The 19946-nt window shown below is 37.8% G+C and overlaps 1 protein-coding gene across 7 annotated transcripts in view; it reads left to right on the top strand.

Annotated features, from left to right (window-relative positions):
- Positions 1 to 15419, top strand: part of SPIN1 (spindlin 1) — a 56238-nt gene extending 40819 nt beyond the window's left edge. For all 7 annotated transcript variants that reach the window (XM_041120625.1, XM_030003326.2, XM_030003329.2 and 4 more), the window contains 4 exons: positions 2086 to 2134; positions 7511 to 7764; positions 8717 to 8950; positions 11706 to 15419. In XM_041120625.1, coding sequence (XP_040976559.1) covers positions 2086 to 2134; positions 7511 to 7764; positions 8717 to 8950; positions 11706 to 11905 — 737 coding nt within the window. In that variant the 3' untranslated portion in view covers positions 11906 to 15419. The remainder of the gene's footprint in view (positions 1 to 2085; positions 2135 to 7510; positions 7765 to 8716; positions 8951 to 11705) is intronic.
- Positions 15420 to 19946: the final 4527 nt, after the last annotated feature.

Raw genomic sequence — 19946 nt, 5'->3', positions numbered from 1 at the left:
GAGTTGTTTTGGGTTTGTGTGGTGGGGTTTTAGTAGTGGGGCAGGGGGCTGCAGGGGTTGCTCCTGTGAGAAGCTGCTGGAAGCTTCCCTGGTTCCGAGTCAGACCTGCCAGTGACCAAGGCCGAGCCCATCAGCGACCTTGGCCGAAGCCATCAGTGACAGTGGTAGCACCTCTGGGATAATATATTTAAGAAGGGGAACCTGCAGCGGGGGAGAGGAGTGGGATGCGAGAGGAACCCCTCTGCAGACACCAAGGTCGGTGAGGAAGGAGGGGAGGAGGAGCGCCGGAGGAGGGGATGCCCCTGCAGCCCGTGGCCAGACGGCAGGCTGTCCCCCCCAGCCCATGGAGGGGAGCGGGGGAGCAGATGCCCACCTGCAGCCCGGGGAGGACCCCACGCCGGAGCAGGGGGATGCCCCCCAAGATGGCCGTGACTCTGTGGGAAAGCCCGCGCTGGAGCCGTCTGTGACTGAAGATCGGCCCGTGGAAAGGACCCATGCTGGACAAAAAAACAAAGCTGGTTTTGTTCATTGTTTGGTTTTTATGTACTCTGTTAGGCTGAGATGTGTATGTACTTCGCCAGTGCTGGTCTGGCTAGCTCAGAAAGATGTTTATTTGCACCCTTTTGATTAATGCAAGGATGAAAAGTTACACAGACAGTTGATTCACTTAACTGTTGTAGCTGATTGATCATTGCAACTGTTACAGCCATTTTCCTAGAACACAGGCCACACAGGCCCCTGTTGTGTTAACTTCAGCTTTCTTTTTAATAGTTGCGGTCACTCCTTGTGTTTATCCCTGAGCTTCTGTATTAGGTTTGCATGGCAAGGTTTTGGTAGCCGGGGGGCTACAGGGGTGGCTTCTGTGAGAAGCTGCTGGAAGCTTTTCCCTGTCCAACAGCCAATGCCAGCCGGCTCCAAGTCGGACCCGTCACTGGCCAAGGCCGAGCCAATCAGCGACTGGTAGCGCCTCTGGGAGAACAGATTTAAGACGGGAGAAGTTGCTGCACAGCAAGTGCAGCCAGAGAACGGGGTAGCGAGAACGGTGAGAGATACAGCCCTGCAGACAGCAAGGTCAGTGAAGAAGGTGGGGGGAGGAGGTGTTCCAGGCACCAAAGCAGAGATTGCCCTGCAGCCCGTGGGGAAGACGGTGGTGAGGCAGGCTGTCCCCCTGTAGCCCGTGGAGGACTCCACGCCGGAGCAAGTGGAAGCCCAAAGGAGGAAGCCCGTACTGGAGCAGGCTCCTGACAGGACCTGTGGACCATGAAGAGAAGAGCCCGTGCTAAAAGCAGGTTTGCTGTCAGGATTTATGACCCCATGGGAGACCCACGCTGGAGCAGTCTGTGCCCAAAGGACTGCCTGCTGTGGAAGGGACTCATGCTGGATCAGTTCTTTAAGAACAGTAGCCCATTCGAAGGGCTCATGTTGGAGAAGTTCATGGAGAGCTGTCTCCTGTAGGGAGGGAGCCCATGGTGGAAGCAGGGGAAAGAGTGAGGAGTCCTCCCCCTGAGGAGGAGAAGAGCGGCAGAGACAAGGTGTGGCAAACTGACTGTAACCCCCATCCCCGGTCCCCCTGTGCTGCTGCGGGGTGGGGAGGAGGTAGAGAATTTGGGAGTGAAGCTGTGCCCAGGAAGAAGGGAGGGGTGGGGGAAAGGTGTGTTAAGATTGGTTTTATTTCCCATTACCCTGCTCTGGTTTGATTGGTAATAAATTAAATTCGTTTTCCCCAAGTTGTATGTTCTGCCCGTGACGGTAATTGCCGAGTTATATCCCTGTCCTTATCTTGACCCACAAACCTTTTGTTACGTTTTCTCTCCCCTGACCAGCTGAGGAGAGGCGGTGATAGAGCAGCTTTGGTGGGCACCTCGCATCCAGCCAGTGTCAACCCACCACAGCTTCATGGACACGTAGCCTATGTCTGTCTCTGCAAAGCCTTTTCCTGTTGTAGCAGTTCATTGATCAGTCATATATGAAGTGTTTGGATTCTTTACATTTTCACATTCAAAAGGAAAACTTGTCTAAGATGGCTTTTTTGGCATTGTATACACACTTTATTTTTCAGTAATTCCAACATAATTTATATTGTAGGTCATGCAGGAGTGTCTGCCAGCATAATGAAGAAAAGAACTTCCCACAAGTAAGTTGTTAATATTTTTACTAAAGTATAGCTCTCAATAACTGGAAGTACTGTTCTAGAAATGCATCTGTATTGTTCCACTTGCTTTGTTCTTGAAAATCATGTAGTGTAATATTCAGTCTGTATATATGTGTAGAATCAGACTTCCGATTCTTTCAGGAGGGTGGTAGGAAATTATGCCCCACAAATAAGGTTTTAAACATCATTTTGACTGTTAATATGCAATTATCCTTGAATACAATTTTGTAATTCTTTCTGGAATTCAGAGAGGAGTTGCAAGCCAGAAATTAGCCATGTGTACTGTAGGATCTCTATTCTCTGGCACAGAGTTCATGCATTGTCACCAGGCCAATAAAAACTGCAAAGCACGCTTACTGATAACACAGTCTGGAAGTAATCTTAGAAATATCTAATCTTGTATTGACTACAACTGTAGTTTTGAAAAGGATTTTTCACTTTTCTAAAATAAAGAATATACTGAAATACTTCTGTAAGGAGGCTGCTATTTGTGTGTGAAGGATACCTGCTTATCCTACACATTCATGGCATGTATTTTTCCCTCTACAACACTTTAAAATAGTAGCGGCTGAACATTGGTGAGTACCTGTGTGAAAATAGAGGTAATGTTCTGCACATAATTGGTCTTAGTGTCAAACAGCAAGATGTTATATCTGGCTACATCTCTGGTGGGAGAAATCTAAGCTGCATATGTGTGAAACTTACTAAAATGTTACTAGTTGCATTTTAAGTGTAAAGTCCTATAGTGGTGTGTCAATTGAAAGCAATTTGTTTGGCAGGTGAATTTTCCATGATTAACATAGTTAATCACTGCTAACAGTGTTAACTGTTTCCCAGAGACAACACCTGATGTAAAACTACTCTAATCCCTTCTACCAGCTCATCATTATCCGTTCTTGTCTATCTTCATAGAAGGCAAAGAGAAACATTTATTTGTCTAGGGGCAGGTAGAGTTGGTTAAAACTTAATTTCTCTTGTTCTCTTTCAACCGCTCAGAGAAAGGAGTGTATGATGGGAAGACTATCAGAGGTGGGTTGCCTTTTGTACTTGAGGGTGGCTAGATTTGTCTTTATTGTTGTGTTGATATACACTTATTTAAATACCTAAATAGGCTGTGAATTTGTTAGCGTAAAGGCTTTTATGGGGCATAAGAAGTTTTGATCCTAAGTGACATGATTTTGAGGCATTTAACTTAAGCATCCAGCTTAGTTTCATGTTAATTTAGCCAGGTTCAATTGTTTATTAATTATTTAGTAAAGGGTTTTTGTGCCAACCAAGATGATTTCTTGTGTGCTGCTCACTGACTTGTCTGAGAATGAGGTAGAGTAGTAGAATATTGTTTATATTTGTAGTTTACCATAAATGAGTAGGATATGAATGACCATGTAATAATATATGCCAATGCTACTCTGAGCCATGACGGTAGACCATGAGTTAGTAATGCATACTTTGTAACTGATTTAGTTTTTTATTTAGTTATTCCTCATTTAAAAAAAAAAAAAGGGAGGAACAAGCCTACTGGCACTCAAAGGCCATCGAGGAGATTTTTAAACTAGCTTCAGAAAGTTTGTGGCAGAGGAAGGAGCCAAGGGGATGGAACAGGGCATGACTCAGTAATTGAGGATGTGACAGAATGAGCAGTGTGGTTGAGTCTTCTGAACTCTTCTTTACTAAATGGTAGTTAACTGTAACCTTTTGAAAACAGTTCCTGTGGTTATAGGGCAGTTCTTCCAAGTGCTCTGTCAATGAGTAGTGGTGATCTCTGCCAATATGAAGCTGACCTCACTGGCATCAGATAAGTCAGTAATCTCCCAGATCTCATTCTTTCCACCCTTGGTGCATAAGGGAAGAGTACAAGAAGTAGTATAAAACAATCCTTTCTTCTTAGGCTCTTCAGATTTCATGTAGTTGGGAAATCAAGGACTTTCAAGGTGCAGGTTATATACCTGCAATTTAGCTGCAAGTGTACTTGAACATTTTGAAATTCTGATCCCACTTTAAGCTAACTTGTAATCTTGGTTCCTGCAGCATCTGAAGATGAAAATCACAACTGAATGATGGCTTTTGATGGAGTATAGAAAGTACTTTAAAACTTTTGCCTCAACTAATGTGCCTCATAGTCTGAATATTGTGAAAAGTAGTTAATAACAGTTATCTCATCACCATTCTGCTCTTAATAGTAGTCTGTAATAAGATCACAATTGTACTAAGTTTTGGATCCTATTTGTAATAACTTTCTGCTTAGCACCATGAAAGACTTGAAATTTTACTGAGCATTGCTGCTGTACTGCATTTATGCTGGTCTATAGTTTTCCTTCCCGTTTTTCATAATTGTGTCTTTTTTGCACATCAGAGGGGTATGGTTTTCTTTCATCCTTCTGTTTTTTTTCCTCAGTTCTACCCTGTGGTGTTTTTCTGAGATGAGGTGACCAGAAAAAGAAAAAAAAAAAAACAACAACCAAATCTAAATGGTTAACTGTACTAGATAGGTTATTGGGAATTGCCATTCTCCATTTTACAAATGCTAGTTTCTCTTTTAAGCACAACCCTGAAGTAATGGTTGATTTTTCTGCTACCAGTCCTATGCAGCTCTGCACTACATTGGTTTCCCTGGTAGCAGCTGCCAAAGAAAAGTTTGTGTGAGGACCATATAAATAAAATTTTAAAATCTGGGAAGATTTCTTTCTGCCTGTGCAGTTTTTAGAAAGTTTCTAAAGTATCTGGTTCCAATAATGAAACCTTTCCACATAACTAGGTTTTACTTACCAGTTTACTGCCTTCAAGATAAGGAAGAGGATCTGAAACTTTTGGGGATTGAAGGGCCATTTGCAATGAGGATGTGTCTGTGTCAAGAGCTATTTCTAGGACTTGCTGTTTTCTGGTTTTCCTGGCTCCATGTTTTATGTGTCTAAGAAAATTGTTATCCAGTCTTCAAAAGCAAATCTTTGTGGAATTCTAAAGATAATTCTCATGAAACAGAAGGAAGAAAAATGTGTTGGGCCTTCTGGATATAGCATCATAGAAGATTGTGTACATTTGTATTATTTGGTATATCACAGAAATAACACACTGTTAAGGAGAGGAGAGGTTTTAGTTGGTTATTTGGTTGTCTTACATGGAAGTATATTAATAGCTATTATTTATTGATAGTTAGAAACCTATGCTTGCTTTCTTACCACATATTCTGATGCAAGAAGAAGTAGGTATTCCTTGGTAATTTACTAGTTTGAAAATCTCATTTCTTACAGTATTAACCACTGCAAATGAGAGTGAATGGCTGTTCAGTAGTACAACCTTCAAACAGAAATTTGAACTGCAAGTACACCTGGAGAGTACTTGACTTGTAATGAAATTTGCAATGCTTTTTGTTCTCTGAGGCATTTTAAAGGTAGTTACCCATTTGAACTCAGTTATGTAGTCTTTTAAAAAACATGGAAAAATGAGTGTGAAGCTTTTCACTTAATTGTTCCCACTTAAACATTAAAGTGGATTGTGCCTTACAGGCAGAAAGTAAAATTGACTGTGAGATTGAACATGAATAGTGTTACTTATACCTTTTTCAATGAGATGATTAGCAGTATAGACAAACTGCTTAAAATTGACATTGTTTTATCTATTTTAAATCCTTTATCTTCAGTTGGTTTTATTCTGCTTTAAAATGGAACTATGATTCGTTAGAACTAAATATAAATTGCATGCAAAACAAACTTATTTTTATTGTGCTGAGAACCATATATCTGATCTCATTTTTTTAGTAGTAAACTTACTGAGACTATTACAATTTAAAAAAAAATGCTTTTAAGCAAGAAGTAGAATTTGAAAGCATGTTCTAGTTTCTGCATAAAATTAGAACCAGCTTTGTTGGGACAGTGTCTCAACTGGAAGAGGTTGGAGTTCCTATAATAATCTGTGCTATCAAAGTCAGGAATACAAAAACTGCAGTTTGATCTTGCTGAAAAGCTCAAATGATAACAAAAGCAAAATTTGGCAAAACCCCCTGCTAAGATCTTCATGGTGAATTAAAGTCTGGAGGTGGGACAAGCTGCTGAAGGAATCGTACATCATGGTTTCAATATTTATGATACATCTTCAGCATTAAGCATTCCAATGTCATGTAGTGAGTGCACTATTCTGAAAGACTACTTCCAGGATTTCATTGGTATGATTATTTGTCTTTTTTGGATCATATAGGGACTTTTCTGAGAGCTTTCATTGTTCCTGGAGACGTAACTATCTCTAATCCAAGGAAGAGTATTGTTTTCTGCAACTGATACTCTTTTAGGTGTTGCTTTTAAGCATGCTAGTGGTATGCATATTTTGCTGCCATTTAAATGAAGTGTGCTACAAGTAGTAATCCAAAAATTTATTTTACAGCTAGTTGACATTAATGAGAATTTTGATCAAGCAACCTTCTAATCTTTCAGGAATGAATATGTGGATTGTAACATGCTAAAATAGAAATGATACTCCTTTCTTATCACCAATATACTGTCATAGTGTTCCTTAGTTTCTTCCATTTGTATTCAAAATTGTCAATTCATGTTTTTAATAACTGGGTAGAACAAAAATTGTGTAACAGTTTCAGTAACTTGAAACTGTCGAACAGGTTACATGACTGTTGATCAAAACAACTGTTATTCACCAGAGGGAATTTCCATGCAACTTCCATGAAAATAAAGGGAGGACAAAATAATATATTTAATCTATATTCCACATTAAGGAGTATCCCTTCTATTGCCATTACCATTACATATCACTTTCCTTTTGCTGTACTAAAAAAGAATGCTAGAGAAGTGTTGTTGCTACCATGTGTCTTACAAACATTTTTGACTCTTAAATATTTTTAAAATGGAGAAGGAAGCTAAATTTCCTTCAGGTGAAAACACAGGTCATGGAAAACAAATACCTTGGAAGAATCTTAGTCAGCCACTGATAATGTTTCCACTGACTTCTTCCTCCTGGGACAGGAGTTGTGTTTACTATTCTGCAGAGAGCAACAAGGTAGTAAAGTTTTATAATACTGCCAGGTAACCTTGTGCTTTGAGACCTGACCAGGTGAGTTTTATTTTTAACATTCGGTGTAGCAAGGGCTACAATAGTTATTTTGGCTTAAGCAAACTAGTTTTAGAAATGACCATTAGGAAAATGACCTTATAAAGTACATTTAAAAAAAAAAAGTTTCAGTACTTTTCAGTGTGTTTTTCTTTTTTCCAATACAGCGTAATATGCTTTATACCTTAATTTGAATAAGGTGCACTAAGCTATAAAATATATTGCCATCTTAAAGCATACAGCTCTTGTCTGGAGTAGAATCTTTAATATGTACTTGTTTAATATTATGTTTGTGTCTGTGTACAGAAAGCATAGAAACAATGTGGGACCAAGCAAACCTATTTCTCAGCCACGAAGAAATATTGTAGGCTGCAGAATACAGCATGGATGGAAAGAAGGGAGTGGACCTGTAACACAGTGGAAGGGCACAGTTCTTGATCAAGTTCCTGTAAATCCCTCCCTCTATCTTATAAAGTATGATGGATTTGACTGTGTGTATGGACTAGAACTGCACAAAGATGAAAGAGTTTCAGCACTTGAAGTTCTTCCAGACAGAGTTGGTAAGTTTGCGGTTTTTCTCTTAAATTCGCATACCTATAAGCTGACATTTACTATTAAATGTTCTCCACTAATCTCTCCAGACTTCCCCCAAGATAACGTCTGACCACGTAAATGTTACTAGTCAGTTTCATTTTTGTCACATGGCAGGTTATCTAAATGCTTTATTTAAATTTTCTTGATTCCACAAAGATTTGATGATACCAGTGAGTCCAGTGCAGTCTTCTGTCTTTAAGTAGTATGCAGTACATTCTGGAGTTTTTGTTTAGAGTCCTATCCTTAAGAACAACATGTAAAGTTAACATTGATATTTCTGTTAAAATTTAAACTCTACGCCAACTTGGCTGTGTTGTCTGTTGTGTGTGTCTGACAGTAATAATGTCATGTTTTTCCTCGTGTACTTCCCCTAAGTACTTTTAATAATGAGGGGAAAAGGCATTTTCTAAGTGAAATAACTTGATTAGTAACAAGGCTTTTTGATTTTCAGAATTAGCACTGGATTGTTAAACTGCAGGTTTTTCAAACTGCAAAGTTCAGTATTTACCCAAGTCATTACTAGTTTTTAAACAGAACAAACTGTTCCTTCTGCCTGCTAAGCAATTGGTAGCAGTCTCTAGAGCGGCATTAGGGGGAGCCAAACCTCAAAGTTTCATTAGTAACTTCACAGAGTTGTTCTGTGATTGGCATCTCTTCCTCTTCTCCCCTGCCTGCCTCTTTCTGTCCAGTGATCTCCCTTCACCTTGCATTATGATTGTTTAATCGTAGGGAGTACAATGATGTATTGTTATTTTAACAACATTCTGAAGTTCTGCAGTTCTTCAGTAGTAAACTCTCTGAAATGGACAGTGTTTTGTATATGAAATTACTAACTTCCAATCAAATTGGCTTACGAATCAGATTGTTTTTCACAAGACATACGTCTCTGCTTTTGACTGAATTATGCTGTCATTTCAGCTTCGTCTCGAATTAGTGATGCCCACCTGGCAGACACAATGATTGGTAAAGCTGTGGAACATATGTTTGAGACAGAGGATGGCTCAAAAGATGAATGGAGGGGGATGGTTTTGGCTCGAGCTCCTATTATGAACACATGGTTTTATATTACTTACGAGAAAGATCCCGTCTTGTACATGTACCAACTCTTAGATGATTATAAAGAAGGTGACCTTCGCATTATGCCTGATTCGAGTAAGTAGGCTGGTTACTGTTTTTTTCTGGAAAGTGGCAGCTTTTTATATTAACGTTTGGCTGTGTTTTATTTATGGACAGACAAAGATCTTGTTAATCCCCTTAATTTTATTTATTTTAAAGTATCACAACTAACAAAGGTTATAGCACAACAAAGAACATCTGTGTTAACTGTTGAAATATTTTCCTGCATATGTCACTGCTGATAAAAGTAAAAGCATTTTCCGTAATTATTCCTAATTCTGCTGAAAGTACACACATACTACTGTGGAAGAGTTTATGCTTGGATTTTTTTAATGGAAACTGACAATCCAGAAGTTTTCCACTGTTATTTTCTTATAGAAGTCTTACAGCTTTTTGAAATGGCTCTTGATTTGTGTTTCTGAAGCAGTTCTTGTGGGAATAGTATTTTGGGACCAGGTCAGATTAATTTCATTGGGGTAGGTATCTTCAGTGTGAAAAACTTCTGAGTAGTTTCTTGGGGCAGAGGAGTACTGATCTTCTGCAAATTTGTTTTCTCTCACATGTTGCAACATGCTAGCAAGAAAAATACTTCAGATGAGGAAGGATATTTTTTTTTACTCCTTTCTTGAAGTGAAAGTCATTGGGACTTTTCCTATTAATTTAGAGGGATTTTCATACAATCAATATTGTTCAAGAGATTGGATAGCCAGTACAAAAAAAAAGGAAAAAAGGCTTGTCAACAATACTTTTTTATTTCTCCCAGGTACCTAAAGCACATTTCTCTGACAGAGGCAGTCTGGGCTTTAAAGAAAATTAGTAATTGGATAACTATAGTGGTTAGCTACATGGTGCTTTACATAAGTATTAGTTGCAATTAATTTGTTGAGTTTGAGACAGTCTTCCTTCAGATTTAGCACTGATAACAGCCTGCTGGCTAATAAACTAGTGGCACTTATTTGCATAATGTCTGTAGTAATCATCTGTGTTTAGATAACTCCCCCCTTAACCACCCCAACAAAAAGCAACATATCTGCTGCTCGTAAAGTGAGCCACATATGTTAATGGAAAAAGGTGACCTTCCTCTTCCTAAAGAAATAAAGCAAACTCTTTCAGATTTGAACCTTCAAATAATTTGTTCTTTATCTTAACTATTAAAAAGGAATTGGAATGTCTTTTTTAAGTCTGCTTTGCTTTCTTCCACCTTTGGGGGTAAGGGTAGGGAAAGAGCTTACATACTTTCTTTCCATTTAAGAACTAAGTGGTTTTAGTGCACTTTTTCCATCATGCTCACCATGAGACTATCTACTGCTTACCTGTGTCCAAAACACTTCTAAGTATTTGCTACTTTCCCTGAACCTGAATGCTTTCCAGATCTTTTGAACTGTGTCCTTGAATCATTGATTGGATATTGAGAGTAGTATTTTTCAAATCATATTTTAGAATACCTGAAGGTATGTGTGTAAATTTGGTGGAACTTGCGTAGTGTTGTAACTAAAATTTCTAGGGAACTCTCTCTTCTCAAAGACAGGCTTTGCATATGTGAGGGGACCAAAATTTACATGATTTCTTTTAAGCTTTTTTTGGTGAGGGGAAAATGTATTGCTGGATCTGATACTAAAACTTTGTCAACATTTCGTAATTCCCTCTAAATAAAATTTAAGAGTTTAACTTGCATCTCTGCCAAGGAAGACTCTTTAAATAAAACTGATATTAAGAGGATAATAACTGTGTATGACAGTGCATTTATAGAGGAACTGAAACAAAAATTGAAGGAGAAACTTTTTAAGTTTGTGGAAGAATCTGAAGTGTAAGTACAAGCCCATCTATTCATTCCCTATTGGTTTTTTTTTCCTCCTTTGGCAATTCTTTCACAACTTGCAAAACTGAAAAGAAAATGGGTGAAATCTGTAAGGGATTCTTAATGCAAACTTAGAACAAAGACATTAATTTAAAAGCTTAGGATTTCCACAACAAAAGCCACATCAGGTGTGACCATTACTAAGAAAATTCTTCACTGGAATACAAAACACAAGTTTATCTGAACTAGTGAAAAAGAAGACAAGCTGAGAAAGAAGGTGTGGTTAGCTTCCAGTTATCCAGTACAGTGCTTTTACCTTTTATCACATTTGTTCTGTGATTGGCTTGTAACCAGCCCCTTGGCAATTGGTGTGTTACAAATCACACCTTTTTGTATCCAAATTTAGCATAAACATCATCTAAAATATAAGGATATTTCTGGCTAGGTTTTGCTAGACAAGAAAATAGCATGGTTGGACTTTACCAACAGCATTATTCCAATATGGAGTCAAAAGCCCCTTTTAGTAGGGAGTTTACACTTTTTAACATTTTAGAAGAGGTGTTTTAGTGCCTGCATGCCACTGCAACAGAAACTTTGAATACTGTCTGTGGGAAGAGGAGGTTTAGGCTGGCTGTCTTTCTGCTAAGGGGACCCAGTGCTGCCTTCTGCTGATGGCTTAAATTCAATTATCCACAGACGTTTTCTATAACTTGTGTGTAAACCTTTATGTCAAAAGATACACTTCTCTTACCAATCAGAGTGCTATTTTTGTCTTAATAAAACTGAAGACAGTATTGAAAACTTTCATGCAACTGTACTTTCCAGAAGCATGGCAATCGTTAGGTGCTTTTCTGATCAAAACTCATTTTCTACATACTCTGTATTTAAAACTTCTGATTATTTCATATGAGTTTTAAAGAAGACTCTGTAGTTGTCTTCCATACTGAAAAATTCCATTAATGTCTACCAAAGTACACTGGTTTTGTGTTACAGATGATTCACCTCCTGCAGAACGGGAACCAGGTGAAGTTGTGGACAGCCTGGTAGGCAAACAAGTGGAATATGCCAAAGAAGATGGCTCAAAAAGGACTGGCATGGTCATTCATCAGGTCGAAGCCAAACCATCTGTCTATTTCATCAAGTTTGATGATGATTTCCATATTTATGTCTACGATTTGGTGAAGACATCCTAGACATCATCGTGAACTTCTGCCAAATTTGTGGAACTATTAAATGTAAGATTTGTAGACACAAAGACTTGACTGCTTTCCAGTTTAATGAAAGCTTACATGTCCCTGCGAACCCACAATCTCTGCCAGCAAAACTGTTTTGTTCTGAATATAAACAAACGTGACACATTTTGTGTAAGAGAACTCCTCTTGAAGGAAGTCAATATATTTGGGCAGGAGGGAGTTAAAAGCAAAGAACAGCTGCAAATTCAAGCTGTGTAAAGTTGATCTAGTATTGTAATCATTAATCTAAATTTTTTCATAGATTTTAACTTTTTCTTCAACCTTGCACTCACTTGTTCAACTGCCACATGCAAGTGTAGTTTGATATCTTGATATGCCTTCTTTTGTAACATTAAATTTAATTTCTTGGCTATTGGCAGTCCTTGTTTTCAGGGTTGGGACAGAGGTGCCTACTGAAAGGTTTAAGCAGTTTGTGCAACATGGAGGAGTGCCTAACCCAAGTAACATCAGTCTGCTGTGTTTCTACACTTTATTTCAGATTTAGCTTTTTAAGAACTTGCAGTACATGGAGATACTTGTGCATTTTTACTAGTCACAGGGCAGTTAGGATATCAAGTGTTTGACTTATGCACCTTTCAGTGAAAAGGCTTTAAACTATAAAAAATATATTTAATCTGTATAATCAGTTAATTAGAAAATGCAGGTTAATGGCCCATATTTACAAGTTGTAGGAACCAGTAAAATACATGCAACAAGGCTGCCTTCAATCCTAAATGTTGTACTTCTTTCTTTCTTTTGTTATACACACTTCTTAGCAAAACCCAAGTGCTTGGTGCCACAACTTTAACAGTATATATGCTACTTCAGAAGACTTTAGACTACGCATTGGCAGTCAGTAGTCTCTCATTTAATATCAAAACCTAGCAACCTGAATGTTTGTGTGTGGACTTAGAAGCCTAACTAGTTAATATTTTACATGTTAAATACAATCTTATGCCGGGGGGTGGGAGGGGGTGTCCTTTTACATTGAAGACTTACTTTAGAGAAGGAGAAGCATTTGTTGCTTTCTGCTCAGTCTGTTGCATTCCTGTTTGTTTGGTTTGGTTTTAACCATTTTGGTTCAAGAAGGCATCTTCCCAATTTATTCTTTTTCTGGCTTTTCCACATAAGGAGTGTCCGGACAAATCTACAGCTTAAACCTGTTGTTGCCTTTTGTGGTGTACATTGTACTTGCTTTGAGGTACGCTGTTAACGTGAATTTCATTCTATGAACACTAGAGTTCTGCATGCCAGTGGTGTACTATCTAATGGAAGCTATAGGCAGTCTCAGTGGTTCAGTCATCTGCATTAGATTGTGGATGTAAATAGCAGCCCACAACAGCAAAATCCTTTCACAGTTTTAATCTTGCAAGATAGTTGTAAATGAAAATTAGGGTTTTTTAAGTGTGGAAGCTTTTAAAAGTATCAGAATTGCAACAATAGCACAGCAACAAAATTGTCATGTTACATTAAGGCAGAGCTCTGCAATTTTCAAAGAACTGCTTCACAGAAATACACTATGTGAAGGCAGTCAACACTGTTGATGGAATGAACAAATACTTCGATATCCAACCGTATGCCATTAGTGGAGGGATGCAGGAGAGGTGCTGTTAATCAGAGGTCTGGATGACCTCTATTGTGGGTATTCTTGGTATTGAAGACTCAGTGGTTTAAGCCCCTTTCTGTCCATTGTTTTGCCTGATTTCATATTTTAGCCTTAAGGCTTGTGCCTCATTATGCTGTTGAATGGTAATAAATACTCTCCATATAAATATGATACCTTAATTCTTTGTCCATTGCTACTATATTGCATTATGTCCGGTATTTCATCATGGGCAACCAAAGGCAGGCTATTGTCTTTCAGTGGATAGCTTCTCAATGCAGTCCTTAAGCACTAATATCTGAGTGTTCCTTGTGTTTTGAACAAAGTGAGCAGATTTGCAACACAGTGTTTTCATCCTGCAGATCTGTTATGTGTTTTCTATTGACTCTTAAGAGTCCTGCATGTAAATCTCAAAGCTGAGCCTGGCTCCATGAGCCCAACTTGATATTTGTGGCACAAGAATGAGTGAGTGTATTGATTATACACAAGATACACAAATAACCAAGTACACTGAACTTTGGGCTATATATCTGAGGAATACAAGGTTTGTTTTGAAATATCTGAGGTTTAGGTCTACTGGAACATTTTTAGCATTAGGCTTGCATTTGTGGGTTTTCTGCAAGCCTCTTGAATACACCATGTATTCTGCCAGTTAAGAGAATAATCTATTAACTGTAAATTTTATGATTGTTTTTAGATGTCCCCATTGTCTGTCGCGTGTTTATTTTCATCGGGTTTTTTTCCTCTTTCCTTTTTTTTTCTTTTGGTAGCTTAAACCACCTTTTTGAGGCTTGAGGCTAATTCCACTCCCTGCCCATCTGCTTTGGGCTTTGTTTTAGGCTCATGTTTCAGATCTGCATGCAGTGCTTGCGTTACCCTGGTAACTAAATGTTGGTTCCTTGTTATAGGGGTTCAACATTACTTCCAAAATCACATAGGGCTTGTGATGGCACAAGCCATGGATCTTTGTATAAAAGTTATTCGCCTTTCACATTTACCTGCTGTAGTATTGTTGTATATTGTGTGTGTGCGTGTGTGTGATGTCAGGCTGCCATGTAAAATTTTTTAAAAGGGAAAAAAAAAATCTTAAATGCAGACCATCCTTTTTTGCATGCTTAGAGGGTTAGAACATTCAATGTAACAAACTAAAGTTGCATGTTAAAATGTTTAGGTTTTTGTTTTGTTCTCTTTTTATTTTGTGTTCAGTTTTTTGTGAATTTGCTTATTGTGCTGTTTTAATGGTTGTTAGTAGGATTAAATGCACCGGTGAGACGAGCATAGTGCCAACGGAAGGTAATTTTCCAGTTGTATGTGTCATACAGCATTTGAAGGGACCATGTATTCTGTTAAAGAAAAAATAAAATTGCAGTTGATTAGCAAAACACTACATTTTTCTTCTTTCTTTTGAGTGCCAAACCCTAAACTATGTTGGAGTAGAGTATGGGGAAAACCCTTCTTATTGCAACAGGTGGAAGCCTTCTTTAAGTGAATTATTTAAAAATGGAGGCTTTATCTTCAGATAGAATTGACTAGTTGCTTCAGGGAAAAGAATTATGATAAAAACAGTTTCTGGTTCCTTGAAAATGCTGTGCTTTTTGTATTTTACATCATTAGTGCAATTTGGATGGTTCTTGGTATGTGTATAGTTCAAAGGTCTTCGTGTTCACATTTTAAAATTAGGTAGTGACTTCATCTTTAGAGCTTGGTTTCATTATTTTTATTTTATTTTGAACAATGTAGACAGTTCCCTGTTCTCTGCATTTAGAAGTATAAACACTTTAAATCTGTTACTTAATTCTGTAAGTAATTTTTATAATTATGATGTAACTCTATCCTTAAAACATTTAAAATAAACCCTTTATGTGCAACTTATGACTGTAAACTTTGTTCTCATGAGCAAAAAAAGTGATGTGATTTCAGATTGTAAAGAAGCAGTTTCTTCAGTTTTCTAATTAAAAAGGAAATACTATTTTAATGCTGAGCTATATATGCTGGTATAATACTTGCCCTATGAAGTAAGTTTGCTTGCAAACTTTTATTCTTTTTCCAAGTAAGTATAAATGCTGATAAGATGGAACTTGGCTAAGGTAAAGCATACTGCTTAAATTGTACTTTACCAAATGCAGAAAAACTCCCCTCCAGGGCATTATGCAAGTCTGTGAAGGAGTCTCTATTTCCAGAGGGGACAAAATATTTCAGCAGTGGGGTACAACAGAAGCATTTGGTAGTGTTTAGGTGATACATTTATATGCTTTGAATTATTAAAATTCAAAATTCAGTCAAGCATGTTTTACTGATGATAAAAAAGCAAAGTTGATCCAAATTGAAGGTGATGAGCAGGGAAGATAATATCACCATGCTGCAGATTTTTTTAAGTCATATAAGTTATTATGATTAATGCATGAAGACTTAATTATTTCATGTAGTTAAATTACTAAGGCAGACTTTCAATATTGAACAGATTTTCTTTATTCCTACGTCTTTTCTGATAGTAAAGGGGAAAGTGTTATATGGATACCCCAAAATACATTTTTTGGCACCAAGCTCATTAGATGTATACTTAAGATCTTGGAGCATGCCAGCATGCAGTTGGGATGAATACCCAAGCCTCTTCAGTTCCCTTAGTTCAGTGTCCTGTTTATTGTATCCTGTTGCCTGACAGGCTGGTCCCAGTGAAGATCTATATTGTGTACATCTGCCAATTAGGGAGAGTCTAAGACTTTGCTTTAGCAAGAGTATTGCATCCAAAAAGCAGGTGTTAATCTGTGTGAGCTGGCTACATTAAAGTATAGTTAAAAGTAGATAGACTAACATGTTATGACTAATGCCTGAACCTGTTCTATATTACACCTGATAAACCAGCCTCAGTTTTGTAGCATCTCTTTTCTCTTCATAGGGGAAAGAGCCTTAAAAAAAACAAAGATATTTTTATTCTCTATTACTGCAGTGATGAAACTGCCTCTGAAAGCTGGTTACTTATGAGCTCATTTACAAGCAACTCAGAGTCAATGCTGTGAAGATGGTCATGTCCCATGAATTTAGGAGGGTGGGGGTAGGAGTCCTACCCAGAGCCGCAGCTTTAATACTACTGTACTCTACTTTCACATGTGTCAGGTTCCTCCTTGTTCATGTGAACAGGTTATATTTTTCAGAAAAAAATAGCTTCTCTCTCTCTTCTCGGTGAATTATTTATTTTGAAATTAATAAATTTTTAATTATTCATGCTGTAAGCAGTTGATCCACTGGTAACTTCAGTGGACTCCATTGTTTTTCAGAAAGGATAAGCTTTAGTAAGGATATTTTGGAGCAGGCTGCTGCAATTTAAGATCATTAACATCTAAAAGGAGAAGTAAGAATAGGTCAAGGAAATGGCAGGTATGTTCTTTCGTCTTCAAGCACTGGATAATAAAAGGTTTTCCCTTTTTTTGCACACTTAAAAGCATTTTTTCCAATCTAACTCTAGGGTTTTTTTTCAGTAGTTCCCTGCTGTGGCGTGTTACATTACTTAACTCTTTTGTCTGCCAATATCAATACCTTACTATTTTAATTCATTTCAGGATTGGCAGCCTGGGAAAGTTATCAGGCTACTAAGCATTTTTTTCAGGCTCTGCTCTTCGTATTTTAATTGTTTACTGCCCTGTGAATTCCTTGATTTTTCTTCAGAATTCAGAGTGCAGAGCTGCATATGCACAATATACAGCTGTGTATGCACAACAGAAAGCGGCTGGGGTCTCAGCAGTGTAAGTAAGGTGTTGTCTACTTAACATTTCCCTATTCTACTTGGATGCTAATTACAGGTTTCTGCACATTATTTTTCTGAAATCAGTTACAATTTGTATAATTTAACTTGTACACAATTTGGGTAAATCATTTTGCAGCCTGACAGTTAAAAAAACCTATATGCTTTGGCACTGGTTCTACCCACCCCACTCCCATGCAATTAATCCTTATATTTACTTGTATTCAATGGAGTATGACTTTTACAAATCCTTTTTGAACATTTTGATGCATTTTGGTGCCATGTTGTTCCTCAGGTTTCTGCACTAAGACTGACCTGTTCAAAGCTGACTTTGGTAACGAACATGGACATCTGCACATTTACTTTGATTTGAGCAAACTTCTTTGGTTTCTTCTTAAGAATGTTCCACCCAGACCTGATATGAGGGGCATATTTTTGTTAATAAATGAAAATAACACAACTTTACACTACTTCAAATGCACATGCATGTTAAAGTGAATTCATGTAAACAGCCACGGTTTTGGGAGGCGAGAGGGCTGGGTGTGTGTTTGGGGTTTTGTTTGGGTTTTGGGGGTTGGTTGGTTTTGGTTTTGTGTTGTTTGTTTGTTTGTTTTACATTTGTATGGAAGATTGCTCAGTGATAGGGCAGGTAGTCCTTCAAGTATGAGAAAGGAAAGGTAAGATCCTTACACATTTCACTTAACTGGATTTTGGGCTAATGATTTTTAGACCTGCTGCACTAACTAGCTACACATGGTATATACTCACCTTTGAACTGGACTGTGAGATGACTTCTTAAATTATCCTCACAAAGACTTTTACCACTGGCATCATGTACTGGGAACACTGGTTGTCATGCTTTCCATAAAAGTTCTAATTAATTTGACTTTTACAACACTGTTTACTAACCCCTAGCCATTTTTAACTTATAGAAGCAGATGTTTAACTTAAGCTGTCATGAATTTAATGAATTAAAAAACAACCATTTAAGCTGTAAGAATAAAATAAATCAACACTAATAGCAGAAGCGTTAGAGAGGAAATCTATAATGATTCAAAGGTTATTCTCAAAAGTGTAAAAAGGATACCAGCAGCAAGTTTTATAAGTAACATTTTGCTACATTACCACACATTTAGTTATGTTAGGTTGAAACTGTGTCTTGCTGGGAATCCTCATTCATCTCAGGCTTTGTTCACTCATTTTCAGTTTTCTGCCCTAAAAGGATATGCATTCTGCTGGACGCAAAATTCTCTTCCATTGTTAGTGAGGCTCAGTGTATTGTCTGCTCAAAAGCTGGCAAATAGAAAGAATAAAATGAAAAAAAATGGAGTTATGGTGCAGTTTTCTGAAAAAGTGAGGTAGAAAAGCTATGTACTCTGATTTAGAATTTCTGATGGCAGGGAAAAAAAATAATAGACCCAGGATCTACTGATCATGAACTGAGGATAAAAGTTGCTTCCAAAAGAATGAAAGTGAAGACTAACGAAGATGCTTATTATATATAATAAACACAATGTATGAGGTTTTACTGAGGAGAAAAGAAAATTAAGATTAATTATTGCCTAGGATGGATAATACTTTCTAATGCTGTAAATCCAAACATCATTATCCTGGTCTTTAACATGATATTACAAGGTTAGCAGTGTACATGGGAGAAGACTCATAGCATTTTGGCTTCCACAGAATTAGTGTAACACATGGAAATTCTCATATTTAAACCATAACCAGATTATGCAGGCAAGTGGCCCAAATTAACATCATATGTGCTCCAAATTCTGCATTTTTAGTTCAATAAATAACACTCTTGCAGATTACAAAATTACAACTACCTAAAATTACTACTAATTATTACTAACCAATCATACTCTTAGAGATAATCTGGAAGTATGAAAAGGGAGATCTGAATTGCTTGAGACTTTATGGAATAGTCGTGTGTGGAAGGAAAGAAATGCTTGAAGAGTGCTAAAAATCTCACTGCAGAAAACCTGTGATGCATGCGGTCATAGCTCTGAAAACCATTTTTTACTTCATGCTTTGTGTTGAGATGCTCCTTTGTGGAGTAAAAACCTTTTTTTTGCACTTGACATAGGTTCTAGATTGTGAAGATAAGTGATGCTGATGATTTTGTCCACTTGAGTCAATAACAAAGGAAAGTATGCACTGTGCTGTTGAAGACAGAAATTTGAATTCTGTAGATACCTGCTTTTCCATAAACTATCTGATTATATCACTGGCAAGCATCTTAGAAATAACTAATCCTATTTCAAGGTTTGTTTTTGTTTGTGTTGTTTTGTTTTTCTTTACTGGGATTAGTCATTAATCTTGAATGGCTATTTGGCAGGGTAAAGGTGCAGAATAACCACTGGAGAAAACGGTGCAGTGGAGTGAAGAAGTCGCCGGGCCAATGTACTGAAATCCTGAACTGCCCTTTGGGATGGCAGTGAGGCAGCAGGCTCTGGCAAGGTACAGCAGCAACTGTACCCACTTTTTTTACTGGGCTCTCTACCTTAGCTATAAGGATATAAGTACTTAGTTCTAAAGCAATAATCCTTTAATCATTGGGCCAGATCAAGGTTGGTCCCGTCCCACACTGTAGTGCTCTCTTTGCAAGGTGATTAACAACAGGTAAGGAAGGCTCTGTCTTGATGCTCTGGAACAGG

Source organism: Aquila chrysaetos, chromosome Z, assembly GCF_900496995.4.
Source record: "Aquila chrysaetos chrysaetos chromosome Z, bAquChr1.4, whole genome shotgun sequence".
NCBI lineage: Eukaryota > Metazoa > Chordata > Aves > Accipitriformes > Accipitridae > Aquila > Aquila chrysaetos.
The sequence above is the reverse complement of the archived record's forward strand: the minus strand, read 5'-3'. Positions and strand labels throughout refer to the sequence as shown.